The sequence below is a fragment of the Nomascus leucogenys genome, chromosome 2, assembly GCF_006542625.1.
Source record: "Nomascus leucogenys isolate Asia chromosome 2, Asia_NLE_v1, whole genome shotgun sequence".
Classification (NCBI taxonomy): domain Eukaryota; kingdom Metazoa; phylum Chordata; class Mammalia; order Primates; family Hylobatidae; genus Nomascus; species Nomascus leucogenys.
Genome location: NC_044382.1, coordinates 82,944,505 through 82,965,691, shown reverse-complemented (window position 1 = coordinate 82,965,691; position 21,187 = coordinate 82,944,505). Strand labels below are relative to the sequence as shown.

Genomic DNA, 21,187 nt, shown 5'->3' with positions numbered 1-21,187 from the left:
AGGGAGGAGATGGACTGAGAAGGGATCCCTAACCCCCAGGCTGTGGTCTAGTACCAGTCCACGACCTATTAGGAACTGGTCTGCACAGCAGGTGAGCAGTAGGTCAGAGGGTGAAGCTTCATCTGTCTTTACAGCTGCTCCCCATTGCTCGCATTACCACCTGAGCTCCCCCGTCAGATCAGCAGTGGCATTAGATTCTCATAGGGAGTGCAAACCCTATTATGAACTGCGCATGCGAGGGATCTAGGTTGTGCATTCCTGAGGACTAATTCTTGATGATCTGAGGTGAACAGTTTCATCCTGAAACCATTCCCTGCTACCTTGGGTCTGTGGAAAAAACTGTCTTCCACAAAACCAGTCCCTGATGCCAAAAAATTGGGTACCACTGCTTTACAAAGTGAAATTTTAAAAAGACGTTTTACCTGTTTTTAAAAACTTAATCCAAAAGCAAAAGTAATTTAGATTCAATGCCTGTTTTAATGTTTGAATAGTATAGTTTCTTTGCTATGGTTGATCAAATGTTTTGAGAATCAATTCATCAAATGCTATTAATTCAGAACCAAGTCTGACATTTCTGAAATAGTGAAAATTAGAGTATATAAATTTGAAAATGTTTGTCCAGAGTAGTTTTAATGAACATTTAGCAATATGAGCAGAATTTGTGCTATTAAGTTACACAAATCCAAGGATTCCCTATTTAAAATAGGAAAAAAATCACTGCAAATCTTTCTCGCGATATTCGTTGGAAGAAAAAGAAGTGAACAGTTGGTTATAAGAGCGAAATGGCTTATACTGAAAATTAGACAGTAGATCCATCTGTTCGCTTTCATAGGTAGCTTTATTTGGTTTTTAGAAAAATATATACAATAATTGGAACCTCAGTTCTTAAATAGTTTTAAATTAAAAGTATACAAGTGAGAGGATAAGTATGTTTCCACAGTCAGAACATCAATACTGCTTAATAAAGTAGACAGGAATTTCTGCAACAAGTCAAAACATTTACAGGAATGGTAAGAACTCCACAAAAGCAGCTTGTGGCTGGCAAGTCAGCCAGCTCAGAAAACAGGTAGGAGGGGAAAGGGTTTGATCTTTCCCCTTTGGTTTGAGAAAGTGATGAAAGATTTACATATTCACCTATCCTAAAGGCTACAGCTTTGAGTAAAAACATTAGAATGTAGGGGCGGAGGCCCTCTAGGGTGTATGCTAACAAGCTAACTTGGATCAAACAATTTGGTATTCAGTTGGATTTGGATATATTAGGATTGCCTGTCAGTCACAGTTCAACTAGTTCAGATATAACAAAACTCAAGGACTTGGAGTATTGGTTAATGACATTTCTTTTGGATTAGACCCCTGCTTTCTCTCATTCTTCGTAATGAATTCACAGTATTCAAACAGTGTTTGCAAAGATATTTGAGTTTGACAGCCTTCTGACTTTACATCCTTTTGAGAAGTTGCGCAAGGAAGCAATAGGAATTGCCTTAGCTTTGTTCCAACTCGACCCTTTTCCCCCATACTGTAGTAACTCCAGGCCTACTTCTCCAGAAGTATAGCTCTTCCCTCCACTGGTCCTTTTCAGGAACTGAAGTCTAATAAGCGCACCAGCCAGAGGCCAGTTTGTCATGGGATTTCCTGGGGAGCTTAAATGGAAGTGGATCAGAGAACTGATACCAGAAGCCACCTCCTTTCCTCATTGTATGCATTTGCTAAATAAGCAAAGCAATGAGGCAAACGTCATGAGCAACATTAGGCTTCAGAGTCTACAAACACTTGTCTGAATGGGAGAGAGAGGTGATAGGCGATAGGCAATAGGCAAATTAGTAGTAGAGCTAGAGGTTTAAGAATGAGAGGAGAGTGATCGGTATTTTGTTCTCTGTTCATCTATTTCCTGCTTAGTTTTCTTGATGCAACTAAAGATCTCCTTAAACAACGCTTTGTATTCTGGAGGTGTTGTAGGGCAACTGATTGGCTCTGGGTTGACAGAGGCCAGTTCCCAGCCGCTGGCAACAGGCTCAGACTGGGCGTTCACTCCAGTCAGGTCTTTGGCCGCAGCCCTGGAGGTCTGCACAGCCTTGTGTGACAGGGAGTCCTGTTCCTGTTGGCACTTCTTCAGCAGCTCTTCATACTTCACCTTCAGGGCGCTGTACTGGGTGTCCACTTCGTGCAGAAGGGAGATGCCCCTCTGTTTCACAGCCTTGGCCCTCCTGATGCAGGTCTCCTCGTGGCCCTTCACGATGTCACTCCCTGCCAAGCTGCTGAGGATCGTCTCACTGCTGCTGCGCTTGAGAGGCTTTCTATGTGGTTCCGGCATAGTCAGGAACATCTCTTCCAGCAGGCTCTGGCTGGGCTCTTTGAAAGGAACAAGCAGAGAGTCTGGCACCAGCTTCTCAACTCCATTCACAAATGGATGCTCTGACTGCAACATCTGTCGCATCTCTGCCACCTCGGCCTCTAGTTCCAGCGCCCGTGCTCGGTAGGCACCTGTGGCCCCCAGCTGCTGCTCCAGTTCACTGTTCTCCTTTAACATGAGCCCATATTCCTCCTCCATAGTCACCCGCTTCTGCCGCTCCAGGCTCAGCTGGGCCTGCAACATTGTCACCGTTTTTTTCAAGTGCTCATTTTCCTCTTCATCAGGGCTTGGCTGACTTTGCAAGGAAGTGATCTTCTCAGCGAACACATGATCATACACGAAGTGTCTAGGGAAAAAAATATTGAAAGAATGTATTACACAGGTCCACTGAAAATGATGCGAGGAAGACTGATTTTTTTCAACTAAATAAATTTGAGGAGCTGTGACAGTGACTGATTTTTTTTTCTTTTTTTTGAGACGGAGTCTCACTCTGTCGCCAGGCTGGAGTGCAGTGGAGCGAGCTCAGCTCACTGCAACCTCAGCCTCCCAGGTTCAAGCGATTCTCCTGTCTCAGCCACCTGAGTAGCTGGGATTTTAGGCATGTGCCACCATGCCCAGCTAACTGTGTATTTTTAGTAGAGACAGGGTTTCTCCATGTTGGTCAGGCTGGTCTCGAACTCCCAACCTCTGGTGATCCTCCTGCCTCAGCCTCCCAAAGTGCTGGGATTACAGACGTAAGCCACCGCACCTGGCCAACAGTGATTGGTTTTTAGCCACACTGGAGCAATGGCTAAAATGGAATTGTGTGAGGTTGGTAAATAAATACATGAAAGCAAACTCAATTTTTGCGACGAATCTTTTTTTAATGTTAAAAGTACTAGAGAACATCTATTCCCAAAGACTGGCAGTATGACAATGACCTCACAAGGGAAACCTTGAAAAGTACTGGTGCCTGGGTCCTAACCCACAGATTCCAACCTAGTTGGTCTGCTACCTGGCCTGAGGGTTTCTAAAGGCTCTCCAAATGATTCATAATATGTAATTACGATTGAATCACTATAGCAAATTACTGTTGCTGTGGTGATTTTTAACCAGGAACGTTCATCGGAATTGCCTGGCCAGCTTTTTACCCGCACCTAGAAATTCTGATTTAGGCCTGAGGAAATGTGTTGGTATCTGCATTTTGAAAAACTCCACAGGTGATCTGATGTATAGCCAAGGTTGAGACCCACCAAATGAACCACCTGATTTCTCCTGCTCAGTCCGAGGCACCTTGACTATTTATTTGTGTTTTTATTTGTTATCTGCTGTTCCGTTAGACTGAAAGCTCACAGGGGTAGAAACTCTATTTTGCTTGCCAACCCTTGGGTCTAGCATAGAGCTTGCCATACAAGTGTTCCATAAATACTTCTTAAAGATTCAGACTTGTAATTCTAAATTATAAAGGTACTTCTTTAAGCAAAAAATCTCCTGTTCGCTTGAATTTTTGTTTTACCAGTATTTCTATTTTTCTTTACTCTAATGTAAAACACAACTCCCAAATCTACAGTCTATCAGAATTCACCTTAAACTATGATTTAACACATTAAAAGCACTGAAATAAGTGCTCCAAGACTTTCAAAATGAGAATTACTAATATCTAAGAACTCTGTAATTTATATGTTTAAGTGATTTTGTTCAAACCAATGGTAGCTTAATAGCTAAGTGGCGTTTCTTAAAATGGTACTTTCAATCTACTGGAATTCAGAATCTGCCAATGACATGAGACAGTCCCTGCTGTAACTCCACAGAAAGGCAGGCTCTTACTGGCGGAGGTCATACAGCTCCTTCAGACATGCAAAGCTGGGTGCCGGTTTCTCCTGGTCACACTTCCCCGGGCTCCTTCTCCCTCGGCCAGATGACTTCAGCTCCTCCACTTGGCTCTGGAGGTGATCAATGTTAGTTTGCAGGCATTCAATCGTTTCAGTCAGGCTGTGAGGAACAGACAGAAGCCACTGCTGCTTGTCATATTGAATCAAGGGCAAAAGCGGTGAGGAGAGATTAGGTGCGAGCCACTCACACTGGGCTTTCTTAATTGGAAAGGACGTCTATTTAATCTCCATTCTCCAAGAAGAATTAAATTAAACCTTATCCCATATTGACCCAAACCCACTGCAGCCATGTTCTATTCTAGTTTATACTAAAGAACTTCCCCCTAGTCCTTCCTTGTCAGATTCTAGAAAATTTACCTCAGAATCTTTTGCTGTGAGGCCTTGCTGTCAGCAACTAGCTTTTGATTTGTTTCTTCCAGTTCCCTTGCTGTGACGTCTAATTGTTCATAAACCTTTGCATGTTGTTCGTTCATCTGCCGTAGAAGTTCCACTTGCTTGGTCAGATACTGTAAAAGAAGATCAGGACCAGGTGACACAAACAGATAAGATACCTGCTCTTTCTTGGCTGGCCGCAGTGGCTCACGCCTGTAATCCCAGCACTTTGGGAGGCCGAGACGTGTGGATCACCTGAGGTTAAGAATTCGAGACCAGCCTGACCAACATGGTGAAACCCCGTCTCCACTAAAAATACAAAAATTAGCCAGGTGTGGTGGCACATGCCTGTAATCCCAGCTACTTGGGAGGCTGAGGCAGGAAAATTGCTTGAACCCGGAAGACAGAGGTTGCAACGAGCCGAGATGGCGCCATTGCACTCCAGCCTGGGCAACAAGAATGAAACTCCATCTCAAAAAAAAAAAAAAAAAAAAGATACCTGCTGTTCCAACACCAATTCTCTGATTCTCAGCACCAACTCTTGTCAGGGTGGGGCTGGCATACAGTCTCCATCTCTGGGCTCACTGGCCTCCCAGCACTGCCCAGAAGCTCCTTTAGACCCATTTCAGTTTTCTCTAGGCCTTCTCACATCAGTGTGATTGATTCAATTATTGGCCATTGGTGACTGAACTCAAGCTCCAACCCTTCTCTCTATCCAGAGGTTGTGGGGCTGGGACTGATAGATCTAATCCTCTAATCATGTGGTTGCTTTCTCTGGTGACCAGACCTCATCCTATCAGGAAATTCCAAGGGTTTTAGGAGTTCTATGCCAGGAACCAGGGACAAAGACCAAATATATAATTTTTATTATACCACAATACCATATGTTTATTTTAAGAAAAGAAGAAATTAAACTCCCTGTCTTCATAATGAGCACAGGCTGTCCTTTATATGCTTAGCTCCTCTAATGCTCACCAATACCCCAGTGCATTGTGAGTCTAATTTTCCAAAGCATATACCATGCATAAAATTAATATTCAACCAAAAAATCTAAAGTGAGACATAATAATCCCTTAAGACAAAAAACATGGAACATGTGATCAAAGTTTTAAGCAAAAACATCATGTTTAACAGAAATTAAGCCTAACGTGGAGGATTTTTAAAATTATACTCTAAGTTCTAGGGTACATGTGCACAATGTGCAGGTTTGATACATAGGTATACATGTGCCATGTTGGCTTGCTGCACCCATCAACTCATCATTTACATTAATTAGGTATTTCTCCTAATGCTATCCCCCACCCCCTGACAAGCCCCAGTGTGTGATGTTCCCCGCCCTGTGCCCAAATGATCTCGTTGTTCAATTCCCACCTATGAGTGAGAACATGCAGTGTTTGGTTTTCTGTCCTTGTGATAGTTTGCTGAGAATGATGGTTTCCAGCTTCATCCATGTCCCTGCAAAGGACATGAACTCATCCTTTTTTATGGCTGCATAGTATTCCATGGTGTATATGTGCCACATTTTAATCCAGTCTATAACGGATGGACATTTGGGTTGGTTCCAAGTCTTTGCTATTGTGAATAGTGCCGCAATAAACATACGTGTGCGTGTGTCTTTATAGCAGCATGATTTATAATCCTTTGGGTACATACCCAGTAATGGGACTGCTGGGTCAAATGGTAATTCTAGTTCTAGATCCTTGAGGAATCGACACCCTGTCTTCCACAATGGTTGAACTAATTTACACTCCCACCAAGTGTGAAAGCGTTCCTATTTCTATGTGGAGGATCTTAACTTGGAAAAAAAATCCATTTTCTCTGAGTGAGGCATTCTGGACCAAAAAAAATGAAAAGTATGTTGCTTTGACGAGAAATATATTTTAGCTTAATATGCTTCAAAGACTCCTGTTAATTTTATGAGAGTTTTATCACCATTATCCTCCTTATTCATGATAAATTTATCAGATGATTTATTCTGGTCCTGCTAAGACTGCTTCCTAAATGGCCAAGGATAAAGGGGAATAATCCCAACCTTAATGCCGCAGTGTAAGTCACCTTGATTCCCTCCCTGCTCAGCTCTACCTGAAGACACTAAAACACAGTATATATTCCAAAGGAAAAAGTCACAGTATTTCCCCGGACAGAACCAGAAAGGGGAGAAATGGTTTGAAGCTCACTGATGATCGAACTGTAAAAGACTCAGAACTTGACTTTAAAAACACTCTTCTTGGCCAGGAATGGTGGCTCACACCTGTAATCCCAGCACTTTGGGAGGCCAAAACAGGCAGATTGCTTAAGGCCAGGAGTTCAAGACCAGCCTGGCCAACATGACAAAAACCCACCTCTAATAAAAATACAGAAATTAGGCTAGCGTGGTGGGCACGCGTCTGTAATCCCATGTACTCAGGAGGCTGAGGCATGAGAATCTTTTGAACGTGGGAGGTGGACGTTGCAGTGAACCGAGGTGGTGTCACTGCACTACAGCCTGGGCGACAGAGACTGTCTCAAACACAACACAACACACTCTTCTTGAGGCTTTTTCTACAACTCTAGAAGTATTTGCAAGGCTAACAAACAAAGAATGGGCTAAATGACACTCAACGGGCCCTTAAAGTGTTGAAAAAAGCATATATGGTTTTTTCAAATCCATTTACATAACTCAGCAGCAAAGGGTTGAACAAACACTTAACCTAACTTCAACTTTCTCATCTGAAACTCTTGAGGTCAAAAGTATTTTGGAAAATTCTTTAAATTTTAGAAAGACAACATGGCGCTCATACCTGACACACACTTGACACTTTATAATACCACCTGTGAGGTCTGGGCAGCACCCTGTGATCAAGCATTAATATTTCTGCATCAAAAAGTATGAACTAAGACTATAAACAGCCTCACATCAGTTCAGGTAAAGATCTACTACCAAATGAATCTGATGCAAATTTAAGGGGAAAAAAAAATCTTGCTTTATAGAGCTTTTTGAGTTCGGAATTAGTAAGTGGATCTGTTAGTACCTACCTGTAGAACTGGCAGAATTAAATGAGAAAGGTGAGCACACAGCACGGTCTATAAAAGCCTGTCTGTAGTCTTCACTGCCTCAACTCTCACCAGCTTCTTCTGGTCCTTTGGAAATCAACCACTAATTCTCATGGGTGAAGCTTTTTCAGAACTAAAGGGGTAGGCCCTTAATCCTGCCCTCTGGCTAGTAATGCCATAGTAGGTTCTTGTCATTGATGGGAACATGTTCAATCTCTTAGGAATTGATGAGATTCCACAGGAGCGGAAAAAAGGCTTAGAATCACAAGAATATGTACATAATAGCTGCAGAAATGTTTCAAGCTTCTTTATATCAAGTATAAATTATCAAGTATTCTTTAGGACTCAGAACTACCTTTAAAAAGGCTAATGCATAAACCAGACATTAATTTACTAATATACAACAGGAGCTGTTCCTGCCCAGTGACAAGAATATTCACATCCTCTATATAGGACATAGTTGCCCCACAAAGGGCATGTGAAAGGCCGATTCATGAATGACAGTCTCTGGTAGACACGGGATCAGAGGAGTCTAATGGGAGGCAGTGGTATAGTAGCTAAGAGCACAGGCTTTGGAGTTAGAACCTGGTTTGAGGTCTTGCTTTGCTGTTTAGAACTGGGTGACCTACAGCAAGCACATTTTTCTAATGTGAGTTCTCCTCGTCAACTACTTCATAAGGCTGTAAAGATAAATATGTGTGTGGGAGAGACTGGACTGTGTCACCCCAAAGCATGCATCTTTGGCATAAAAAGGTTCCTGCCTCCTCCCTCTCTACCAGGGAGAACAAAGGTTAACCACTAACAACTTTAGACCTTTATGGGCCAGAAGACAGCACCAGAGGAATCCACACTAACAAGCTTTGCTAACGGGCCTTTATCACCACTTACTTGCCTTCCCACAAGTTCTGCCCCTAGACAAAGTCCTTCCCCTTTGTCTTGTCACTTCTCTAAAAAATTTACCATTCTTTGTTGAAGATACTATATAAGCTGGAATTCAAAGCCACCTTTGAGAATGACTCATTCTCCCACACATATATATGAAATAGATATGTTAATAGGCCTGTTTTTCTCTTGTTAACCTGTCTTTTGTTACAGGGGTCCTTTCCAACTAAGCACTCATGAAGGTTGAGGAAAAAAATATTTTTCCTCCCTGACATATACAAATATATAATTTACATAAACGTTAATATATGTAGAGAGCTCAGCATGAGAGCTGGCAGATGGTAAATTGCTCAATAAGGAGAAGCTACTGTCATCTTTATTTAAAGCTACAGTTTTCAAACTTTACATGTGCTAAGATTCACCTGGAAGATGATTTATTAAAGTCTAAGAACTTGGGTCCCTTCCCCTCAAAAGGCTGAGACTGGAGTAGAGCCAGGATTCTGCATTTTTAGCAACAAACCCAGGTGATATTAGTACAGGCAGTCCACAGATCACACTTAGAGAAATGTTGATCTTGGACATGGAAAATCCTGGAAGTCCCCTGCCCTGACCAATGTCCTTTTCTCTTGGGTCTAGGAGACACAGGCATTCACTGGATCAATGATGACTCTTCAGCTTAATGCTCACCATCTCCCTGCGTAGGGCTCAGCTCAGATGCAGTTATCCATTAAGATTAGGTTATATTTTAACTGTACCACAGCAGCATTCTTCATCATAACGTTTCACTTTGGTATGTTCTTACAATCATTAATTCCCTGAAATTACAAACTAGTTACCTTAACCTTGCTTGAGTGATCCTTCCTAACTTCTCAGTCCACACAAATACTGAATTTCTACAGATGGCTAATCTCATCCACTGCATTTTAAAACTTTCTATTGTGGACCAGGTGTGGTGGCTCATGCCTGTAATCCCAGCACTTTGGGAGGCCAAGGCAGGTGGATTACTTGAGGTCAGGAGTTCAAGACCAGCCTGGCCAACATGATGAAACTCTCTCTCTACTTTAAAAAAAAAAAAAAGAAAATTAGCTAGGCATGGTGGCACACGCCTGTAGTCCCAGCTACTTGGGAGGCTGAGGCATGAGAATCGCTTGAATCCAGGAGGCAAAGGTTGCAGTGAGATAAGATCACACCATTGCACTCCAGCCTGGGCGACAGAGTGAGACTATGTCTAAAAATAAATAAATAAATAAAACTTTCTATTGTGGATAATCTCAAACATATATACATGCAGAGAAATTGTTTAATGAACTCCCATGTACCCATCAACCAGTTTCAACAATTATCAACATACAGCCAATCTTATTTCATCTCTACTCTCCTACTTTCTTCATTCTCCAATCATTTTAAAGCTAATCCAAGGCATCTCAAGTATACATCTTCATACATTTCTAGCACTTTTTATTTTAACCACAATTCCTAAGGGAAAAAAACTCAATAATTCCTTAACATCTATTATGTTTCAGCATTAATATTTTCCCAATTGTCTCTTAAGTGGTTTTTCCAGCTTCATTTGTTAGCTATTGATTTTTTTAAAATTTCACACTTAGGGGAGATATCTTTGCCTTTTTTGGAGTTGCCACACTGCAAGGCAAGTGCCTCCCTCCTCTAATGCCTTTACCATCCCCTGTCCAGGAGGATGTACTTCTCCTGGCTGGCTCCACCTAAGCCAGCAGTTCTTAGCCTGGGGTCCATGGATAGACTTTAGAGGGTCTGTGAACATGGATGAATTTAAAGGGTCTGAACAGCTACATCTTCATTTTTGCTAACTTCTAAATGAAATTTGATATTTCTTTCAAGTACTAATTGATCTGTTAAAATTTATAGGAGACCACTGGTTTGGACTGAGTCCCTGCCCTAGGCCCAACAAACCAAACCAAAATGGAGTCACTTATGCTAAAGTTCCATGTCAGCAAGCCAAAGCAAAGTTGTTCATCTGACTTCTGAGAAATTAGAAGAGATAATAGCCAAACCCCCAAACATGCCAGTTTTAGCCAGCATAAGGGACTTCCCTCTGCTTTAACCTTTACAAATAAATTAACTTTGAAACCACCCATTTTTTGTTTTCTGTTTCTGCTTTCCTCAGCCCCGTCTATAAAACCAACTTCCTCTGCTCAGCTCATTGAAACCCTCATTCTCTAAGAATGAGGTGTTGCCCAACTTTAGAATCTCAAATAAAAGCTAATTAAGATCTTTATACTATGTTTGTCGTAATTTTTTCTTTTGACAGAGGCAATAAACCACCAGTAGTATTAGGTTTATCTGTGACTTCTTCATCAACAGAAATCACAGGTATTTTCATATTGCAATATAGTTGCAGAAATCTTGATTTACTGCCTACCTTCATCACTATTTGAAATCATGGTGGTTTCTAGATCTTGTTATTAAATATGTTAACACATATCTATATAATATCACAAATTTACTTTTTTCAATATTTGACAGGTATTTCATTATAACAGATTTCCTTTGTAATTCAATGAATTTTAAGAGAATTATCATAGATCTCATTAGATAATCAAAGGGATCCATGGCACCAAAGATTATAAATTCCAGTTATCCTTCTGGCCTCATTTCAAACATATCCTCTTCAGAAGCCTTTTAAGACCACTTTGGCCAGGCGCTGTGGCTCATGGCTGTAATCCCAGCACTCTGGGAGGCTGAGGTGGGCAGATCACTTGAGGTCAGGAGTTCAAGACCAGCCTGGCCAACATGGCAAAACCCCGTCTCTACTAAAAATACAAAAATTTGCCAGGTGTGGTGGCTCACGCCTGTAATCCCAGCACTTTGGGAGGCCGAGGCAGGCGGATCACACGCCTCAGGCAGGCGGTCAGGAGTTTGAGACCAGCCTGGCCAACATGGTGAAACCCCGTCTCTACTAAAAATACAAAAATTCGCCGGGCATGATGGCAGGTGCCTGTAATCCCAGCTACTCAGGAGGCTGAGGCAGGAGAATCACTTGAACCCGGGAGATGGAGGTTGCAGTGAGCCGAGATCATGCCATTGCACTCTAGCCTGGGGGACAAGAGCGAGACTTCGTCTAAAAAATAAAATAAAAATACAGAAATTATCCAGGCAAGGTAGTGTATGCCTGTAATCCCAGCTACTCTACTGGGGAGGCTGAAGCAGGAGAATTGTTTGAACCTGGGAGGCAGAAGTTGCAGTGAGCCAAGTTCATGCCACTGAACTCCAACCTCAGCAACAGAACAAGACTCCATCTCAAAAAAAAAAAAAAAAAAAAAAAAGAAAGAAAGAAGACCACCTTAAAGCAGGTCTAAAGCGACAGCATTCCCAAGGTACCCTAAATTTGATTTCTCTCAAAACAATACAATAATATTCAATTTTTTTGTTGTTGTTGTTGAGATGGAATCTCACTCTGTTGCCCCGGCTGGAGGCGCAATCTCAGCTCACTGCAATTTTGGCCTCCCAGGTTCAAGCGATTCTGCTGCCTCAGCCTCCTGAGTAGCTGCGATTACAGGCTTGCACCACTACGCCAGGCTAATTTTTGTATTTTTATTAGAGACTGGGTTTCACCATGTTGGCCGGGCTGGTCTTGAACTCCTGACCTCAGGAGATCCACCTGACTCGGCCTCCCAAAGTGGTGGGATTACAGGCATAAGCCACCATGCCAGGCCAGTACTGTAGTCTTCTAAGAATGGAAGGCTCTTGTGTATCTAGTCCATTCCTGACACACAGTAGGGGCCAAAAAAATACCGGCAAACTGGCAGTTTCTAGACTTTTCTTCACAACAGCTTATTGTGCTTGGCATGACTCAGACTGTGAGATGTCAAGGGGGATTTAACTGAAAGGTTTTGAGAAGGGCTTTGGCTTTAGCCCTCTTGGGAAAACAGCCTATTAGCCATGAATTCTCTCCCCTCTTCTCCATTTATAGATTATTTCTCTGTATTTATTCCCATGGTACCAATTGCCCCCGGTAATCTGAAGGGGAGACTTTTACAGTTCCTACCAGATACCAGATGGGTCTCAAGTTGTTGCTCTCTTAAAGATAGAATGTTCAAGTTAGAGTTGTGGCCAACATACAGGAAACAAGTCAATATGCAAATAAGTACAAACAGGCCATATAAGAAACTATAGAAAGTTCCTTGTTTGATATATAAAAACCTGTGATACCTGTGATAACAACACAATGAAACCATTTAAGAACTTGTGATATTTTGGTCTTAGATGACTTGGCTTTAGCAACAATCTAAAGAATGCCAAGGAGCTTGTTTTCACATGGTAGGAGCTTAATCTTATTATATGAAACCAAAATTAATCAGAAAAGCCCTTCACTTCTCCAAGATTCAGTTATAGGGGACCTACAGAAGAGTCTGACAAAACCAGTCAGCAACTTAAAGAAAAATGATGAGATCTCTAAGCAAGTACTGATGTAAGGCCAGACACCTAGGTCTATGGAGTCAGTGCTTCATTTTTTTCTGAATCTAGAAGGAAATGGGTTAGCTTATTTCCTACCTCTCATCTCAAGGTACAGACATGCTGCTGACATGCTGGTTTTCTCTTTGATACACAGCCTCCAATGAATCTGACTGCTATAGTAAACAGGAAAGGGAGACATTTAAAGCAAAACAGTGGGGGAAGGGGGTCATGGGGTAGCAGAAATGTGGGCAAAAATGTCAACTTGTAGCAAAATGCCTTGGGTTTATCTCACTGTACAGGAATTTGCACAGACTGTCACCTCAACTATGAGTACAAGGTTCTAGTTATGTATAAAAGCTACAAACAGCCCACCTTTACAATTAAGGTAAAACTTTAAAAAACAAAGGCCAGCAGAATTACATAAATACCTATTTGCAATTGTGGAATCCTAACCTGGAACACAGGGAAAGACAGAAACAAACGACCCCAAGTAAAAACGCATAGAAATGGAGTGGAAATCTGGCTTGTAAGCAGTGTTGGGATTATCCTGAAATTAAGGATTACAGCCTAAATCCTCTGAATTTAGTATCAAAATTAACTTCCACAATAGTGAAGAAATATTTCCTATTACTTTTGAAAAATCTCTTTCCCCTGATGAAAGTAATATATTTCCCCTGTAGAAATTTGGTGGCAGGAGGCATGAATATGAAAATAGAAACCGCCTATAATCCCATTATTAAAATTGTGGGATTAGATTGTTTTTAAAGTCTATTGCCAGTAATTCTGGAAGATTTATTTTTTCAGAATTAAAGTTCTCTCATGACTATAGTTAACAATATTTTATTGTATACTTCAAAATACCTAGAAAAGATATGGAATATTCCCAACACAAAGAAATGATAAATGTTGGAGGTCATGGTTATCTCAATTTAGATTTCATCATTACACATTGTATGTTTGTATCAAAATGTCACATGCGCCCCATATATATGTAAAGCTATTATATATCCATACAAATTTTTAAAGACTTTTTTCACTACTAAAATTCTTTTTTTTTTTTGAAATGGAGTCTCACTCTTTCACTCAGGCTGGAGTGCAGTGGCGCAATCTTGGCTCACTGCAACCTCCACCTCCCGGGTTCAAGCAATTTTCCGCCTCAGCCTCCTGAGTAGCTGGGATTACAGGCTCCCGCCACCACGTCCAGCTAATTTTTGTATTTTTAGTAGAGACGCCTTCTTGGCCAGGCTTATTTTGAACTCCTGACCTCGTGATCCACCTGCCTCAGCCTCCGAAAGTGCTGGGATTACAGGCGTGAGCCACCACCACCGGCTCACTACTAAAATTCTCAAAACATTGGTAAACTACGCAACGATTTATACTGTTCAAAATATATATGCTTCCATAATCTCATCCCCTCAGAAAAATCCTATACCAAAGTAACAATTTATACTGTTCAAAATATATATGCTTCCATCATCTCATCCCCTCAGAAAAATCCTACACCAAAGCAGTGTAAGCATTATCACCATTCCACAACGGAGGAAACAGAATCTGAGGGGTAATTCATATGTCTAAGTTCTCTAGCTATTTGCAATTAAAATTGAGGGTTTAAACCTGAATCTCCTAAAACAGAGGCCAGAGTCCCTTCTGCCTCCCTTAAAAATCTCCAGAGGTGGAAACCCAAAGTTTAGGAATTATTAGAAGACCTTTGTAAGCTGTTTCTCCTCTGTTAAAATACTGATTTCAGCACAGTATCAATTACCTAGTATGTGTGAAAGACCATGAATAAACACAACAACAGTGCTCATTGTTGCAATGGGAAATAAGGGGAAAGGAAAATAAAGCAAATCAATTAAGTATCATATACAACAGAATATTGATACATACAGTAAAAGCAGCACAAAATATTTTTTCATTTCCAAAGAGGGCATGAACTCTTGAAAGAAGGGATGCCTTGAAGGCCAGACTACTTTGAGTGCCAGGCACAACTCCTGTAGGGGATAATGCAGGTGTCTAAGCAGGGAAGTAACCAAAACACAAGGCTGTAGGCTGCTTACACGGTTGTAGGAAAGTGTAAATGAATCCAGTGGTGTCTGATCTCATTACTCTCCCAAGTAAGAGTTCTCTCCTCCCCTCCTCCCACCTAGAACAGAAAAAACTTGTTCTGGATTCTTAAAAAATTATCTAAGTTTTTCAAATTAGCACTGAAAAAAAGTAAGACAGGCTACAGGCTTCTCTGAAGCCAGTTTAACCATTATTTTGAATAGTTTAATCCTTTTTCGTTTTTACATTAAAGGAAATTTTTGTTTTTTCGTTTTTACATTAAAAATTATGCCTACCAAAAATACTGATCAATTTTTAGGGGGATTGTTTGAAACCCTCCAAGAGTCTCTGAAAGAATATTTGTGGTTCTACTTACAAAATACCCTTTGGCAGTGTCCAAGTTGTCTATTTCCATAATAAGTCAGAATCTTAGGGATCTTGTCCTAGTATTTTCACCAGTTCTCTGCACTATTTTTCATTCACTCAGAGGAGTTTGTTCCCAGACCATTTTTTTGGACTGTCTCATTTTAAATTTCACTAGTGGTGGGATAGGAGCTGATTTTTTGTTCTTCAACTATATATTTTTCTGAATTAAAAAAATGATTTTTTTTTTTTTTTTTTAGATGGAGTTTCACTCTTTCGCCCAGACTGGAGTGAAGTGGCAGGATCTCGGCTCACTGCAACCTCTGCCCCTCAGGTTCAAGGGATTCTCCTGCCTCAGCCTCCCGAGTAGCTGGGATTACAGGGATGCACCACCATGCCCAGCTACTTTTTGTATTTTAGTAGAGACAGGGTTTCGCCATGTCGGCCAGGCTGGTCTCGAACTCCTGACCTCAGCGATCCATCCGCCTCAGCCTCCCAAAGTGCTAGGATTACAGGCGTGAGCCACTGCACTCAGTTGTGGATTACTTTGTAATCTAATTCCCAATAAACATTCTAAACAATTACTTTAAAACTTGTACAAGTGATTCCATTGATGTAAAGGTCAAAAACAAGCTAAACTTATCTAGGGTGTTGGAGTTAGGATGCTAGTTCACCAGGTAGTGACCGGATGGGCTGATAATGCTCTCAACTCCTTATCTAGGAATAGGTTGCATGGGCATGTTTACTTTATGAAAATTCATCAACTATACACTTCAGATTTGTGCCCTTTTCTGTAATGTAGATTTCAATAAAAAGTTTAAGTTGAGGAGAAACATGTTGAAAAGGTTCAAATTAAGGAAAGGGCCCTTATAAAGTTTAGGGGGCCTCCTGAAGGTTGCAATAAGAGGAACATATGCAAGGGTCATCGTTTAGCAAGGAAGTAGGCTCTTTAGCTGCCTGGTTACTTTTACAAGAGCATCGGGCATTCTTTTAGGCTATTAGAGGGACCTCAGAAATCTACATGGTGATCTCTACGTCTGCCCAGGCACAGTTGTGATGGCACACGCAGCAAGGACAGTCTGTGGGAATCCCCTGGCTGGTAAGTGAGCTTAGCCATTACTGCCATCTCATCTCCCCTACTGAGACTGTAAACTTACTTTCATGAAGCAACTTATAAAAGGAAAGAAAAAAGAAAGTCAACTGTAATGGTGGTGAAGAAATCTAAGATAGTAATTATTCTTAGCCAAAAAACAGCTTTGGATAGAGTAAAATACTGCATTGTGCAATGCTCAGATCTAGGAACCAGTGGACTACATATTACAGAAAAAAGAGACTCATGAATATGTTTCCCGAAATATTCCAAGCTAAATCTCCTGAATAGTTTTATACATGAATTTTATACTTTTTTTTTTTTTTTTGAGACGGAGTCTCTCGCTCTGTCACCCAGGCTGGAGTGCAGTGGCACGATCTCGGCTCACTGCAAGCTCTGCCTCCCAGGTTCACGCCATTCTCCTGCCTCAGCCTCCCGAGTAGCTGGGACTACAGGTGCCCACCACCACACCCGGCTAATTTTTTGCATTTTTACTAGAGACGGGCTTTCACCGTGTTAGCCAGGATGGTCTCGATCTCCTGACCTCGTGATCTGCCCGCCTCGGCCTTCCAAAGTGCTAGGATTACAGGCGTGAGCCACTGCGCCCGGTCGAATTTTATACTTAGTTAATCATGAAGGTCTGAACTGGATTATTTCATTTCCATGATGCTTTGCAATATCTTATGGATAATACTAGATAATGAAGGGTTATTTGTAGATTTAGAGAATCTCAGATATCTTTGGATACTTTCAGAATACCAATGATATAGCTTAAATGTTTAATTATCCTCGATACCACAGAAAACAAAGACAACTTAGATCATAAAGCAGTTGTTTGTAATCTCCTACACTAATCAATAGGCATCATTCTCCCAACTTACAAATATTTACACTTCTTTCAGCTACACTTGAAAGACATGCTAAAATAAGTACCAGTTATAGTGTTTTATAAATGCTCTAACAGGAAACATCAATACAATTTATTAACTATTAGCAATAATCAGGCCTCAGATAAACGTCATAGACTACGATAATACAATTAAGACTATGTCTCTACACAAATACAAACAGTGATGATCGTTTAGGACTATTCTGAAATCTCCCACTGAGTTAAAAAACAAAGTCTACGAAACAAAGTAGGAAAGAGTTCCTTGACCACATAAAACATTTGGCTAGTTTAATAGTTTTGTTTTTAGACTAGAGACAGGGTCTCACCTTGTGGCCCAGGCTGGTCTCAAACCCTCAAATTCTTCCACTTCAGCCTCCCAAAGTACTGGGATTATAGGCGTGAGCCACCATGCCTAGCCTAGTTTAATAGTTTTTTTTTTTTTTGAGACGGAGTCTTGCTCTGTCGCCCAGGCTGGAGTGCAGTGGCGCGATCTCGGCTCACTGCAAGCTCCGCCTCCCAAGTTCACGCCATTCTCCTGCCTCAGCCTCTCCGAGTAGCTGGGACTACAGGCGCCCGCCACCATGCCCGGCTAATTTTTTGTATTTTTAGTAGAGACGGGGTTTCACCGTGGTCTCGATCTCCTGACCTCATGATCCGCCCGCCTCGGCCTCCCAACGTGCTGGGATTACAAGCGTGAGCCACCGCGCCCGGCCTAATAGTTTTTAAATGCCTAGTTTTTCTGCATTTTAGGTTTCTGGCAAACTCTACAGTAGGTCTTTTTTTTTTTTTTTTTTTTTTTTTTTTTTTTTTGAGATGGAGTCTTGCTCTGTTGCCTAGGCTGGGATTATGGGTGCTTGCCATTATCCCCAGCTAATTTTTGTATTTTTAGTAGAGACAAGGTTTCACCACATTGGCCAGACTGGTCTCGAACTCCTGACCTCAAGTGATCTGCCTGCCTCAGCCTCCCAAAGTGCTGGGATTACAGGCTTGAGCCATCACGCCCAGCCTACAGTAGGTCATTAAATTCAATTTAGTGTAAAACATATTCTACGCTCTTTTGATGTAGAATATGCTAAAAATGGTACCTGGTGACTTCAACATCATTGCAAGCCATACCTTCCTAGAATTATAAAAATGTATTTCAGAAATCCTGCTCAAGGGGAGGGTCTACTGTATACACCTTTTATGTTACTAGGTAAAATTAATGGATATTGAGATTGTACATTTGCCTTTGTTTTGATGATAGGTTTATTTGTATTCAAAAGTTTAAAACTGTATAATGTGATCACTTCTAAGGAAGGACTGTGTAATTCTCCACTTGTTTGAATTCCCAGCACCTGGTTCAGGAAATAATCAAAGCTTTAGTAAGCACTCATTATGATGAACTGCTTCACTGTTCTAGAGTCTTTTACATTTTTCTGTGCACAGACACGAAAGTCCTGGGTCTACTGTACCAATTTGAGGGGGAAGAGCTTATATTTTAAGTACACACCCTTTTTGGGGGGAGCATGGATTGGGACATGGAGAAAGGTGTTCTGATGGGACACTGGGTAATATCCATGATTATCTTTACAGTCAAGTGGCCTACACATAACTGAACTACTTGAAGTGGACCATTTATAAGATTAGCAGCATGGAGGGCCATTTTAATGCCCTAGTCTAGCATCTGTCATTTTAGTTTGTTAAGCTAGGCAAAAGGTATTATTATTATTATTTTTTTTTTATTGAGACAAGGTCTTGATCCCATCACCTAACCTGGAGTACAGTGGCACGATCATGGCTCACTGTAGCCTTGACTTCCCAGGTTCAGGTGATTCTCCCACCTCTGTCCCCCAAGTAGCTGGGGCTACAGGCACACGCCACCACATCAGCCTAATTTTGTATTTTTTTTGTAGAGATGGGGTTTTACCACATTGCCCAGGCTGGTCTTGAATTTCTGAGCTTGGGCAATCTGTCTCCCTCAGCATCCTAAAGTGCTAAGATTACAGGCGTAAGCCACCACACTCAGCCAAAAATGTAGTATTTTAATAAAATATCCAGCAACAATGCAAACAAATCAAGATCACAGCAGAGAGAAAGCAACATGTATTTTATGATTATTTGAATGAAGCAAAACATCTGAACGCATTGTGAAATCAGAAACTATGATTTTTTATTTTTTTTCAAATTTAGGATATGGTTTGGTAGTAGGTGGAAGGGATATGCCACCAAGGAGGAGGTATAAGTTCCCTCTCCGGTGGGAAGTTCAGCAGTGTGGGTAGTCTTCTTTCTTAAGCTAGGTGGTGGATATATGGGTATTCATTGTATTGTTCTCTTACGACATTCTGTATATCTTAAATATTGCATTTTTTAGGCCGGGTGCGGTGGCCCATGCCTGTAATCCCAGCACTTTGGGAGGCCGAGGCAGGTGGATCATCTGAGGACAGGAGTTTGAGACCAGCCTGGCTAACATGGTGAAACCCGTCTCTACTAAAAATACAAAAATTAGCCGGGCGTGGTGGCAGGCACCTGTAATCCCAGCTACTCAGGAGGCGGTTCTTATTCTCTAAAACGTTTGTGTTAAAAAAATAAAATGCTGCGTCTAATTGCAAGTGTTATTTTACCAGTATGTCATTGGCATAACAGCAACACACTGAAGTGTCAAAAGTGTAACTCTCCTGCTAAGTGAATTACCTCAATTTCCTGTAACTGCTCCTGATTGGTCGTATACATCTGCTGAAGAGAGTCCTCCAACTCTGTGTTCCGATCCAGTAATGTCTTCCCAAGCTCAGCGGCAAGTTGAAGATCTAGCACAACAAATGAATCTTAGAATACAAATGATCTCACATCAACAATTTATATAACCCAGTCCTTCAAAAAAGAACATGTAGTTTAAGTCACATCCCAATGGAAGGTGGAGTGGCACAGAAGGAAACCAGAGTTCTACTTAAAATTCAGTTAAACTGATACCTCCAGCAGGTAATGTATTCTCTTATGTACCCATACTTGTAAGAAGTGAAAAACAGTCATCTACTTTATGGAGATGCAGTTATTTTGTTCAGGAATGATCATTCCGCAGTGTTACTTCTAAAATCCTATTTGCTAGTAGAATGAATGTATTCATATCCTGACAGTCTACTTTTTTGAATGGACCCTTGAGCCAAGGTACAGGTGGAGCTTTCAAAAATCTTTAAAGTTCCCATGAATTTGGCTGCTGTGAATACAACTGTTAAAGTTTATTGTCATATATCCTGGACTCCTAAGGGGACTAAAATTTATTAAGTCAAGAAAAGGAAAAATACATCAGCATTAAGAACACTGCCCCAGGTCACTCTACTTCTCTTCGTATCCTTCTGTAAGATGAGCAACTAGAAAAGCAAAACAGAAATGTGGTTTTTGAGGTAATTACATGTCAGCTCATACTTCCATTTAGCACAGAACCATATTTTATTTTAAACCTCATTTTTCAACTCTCTCTATTCTTACGTATAATGTCCATAACACAGGATTTGTTTATATTATACTCAACTCCCAGAAATGAAAATAGTTAACAATATAAGAAAGGACACTAGTTGTAACATAGGTCATTGAAATACTTCTCTGCATAGTAAATCTTATGGAGCAGTCCTTTGATACAGTGGGAAATGCACTGCACTCTGGGCAGTTAAGTCTCAGGCCCAGTTCTATCATTTACCACAACACTTTCAATATGGTGACTTTAAGGCCCCTATAGTTAGCATTCTTGTTTAGAGAGATGACTGTCTTATCAATATAAGATTGTGAAAATCAAATGAAATAATACATAAAGGAGTACTTTACAAACTAAGTTGCAATACGCATGCAAAATACTATTAATATTCATTGATTCACAAATGAATGTT

The 21,187-nt window shown here is 41.0% G+C and overlaps 1 protein-coding gene across 1 annotated transcript in view; it reads right to left on the bottom strand.

Moving 5' to 3' along the window:
• Window positions 1-824: 824 nt before the first annotated feature.
• Window positions 825-21,187, bottom strand: part of CDR2 (cerebellar degeneration related protein 2) — a 29,588-nt gene continuing 9,225 nt past the window's right edge. Inside the window, exons 2-5 of the mRNA XM_003261443.4 lie at window positions 20,001-20,113; window positions 4,579-4,727; window positions 4,157-4,321; window positions 825-2,696 (exon numbers count right to left, since the gene is read on the bottom strand). Coding sequence (XP_003261491.1) covers window positions 1,838-2,696; window positions 4,157-4,321; window positions 4,579-4,727; window positions 20,001-20,113 — 1,286 coding nt within the window. The 3' untranslated portion in view covers window positions 825-1,837. The remainder of the gene's footprint in view (window positions 2,697-4,156; window positions 4,322-4,578; window positions 4,728-20,000; window positions 20,114-21,187) is intronic.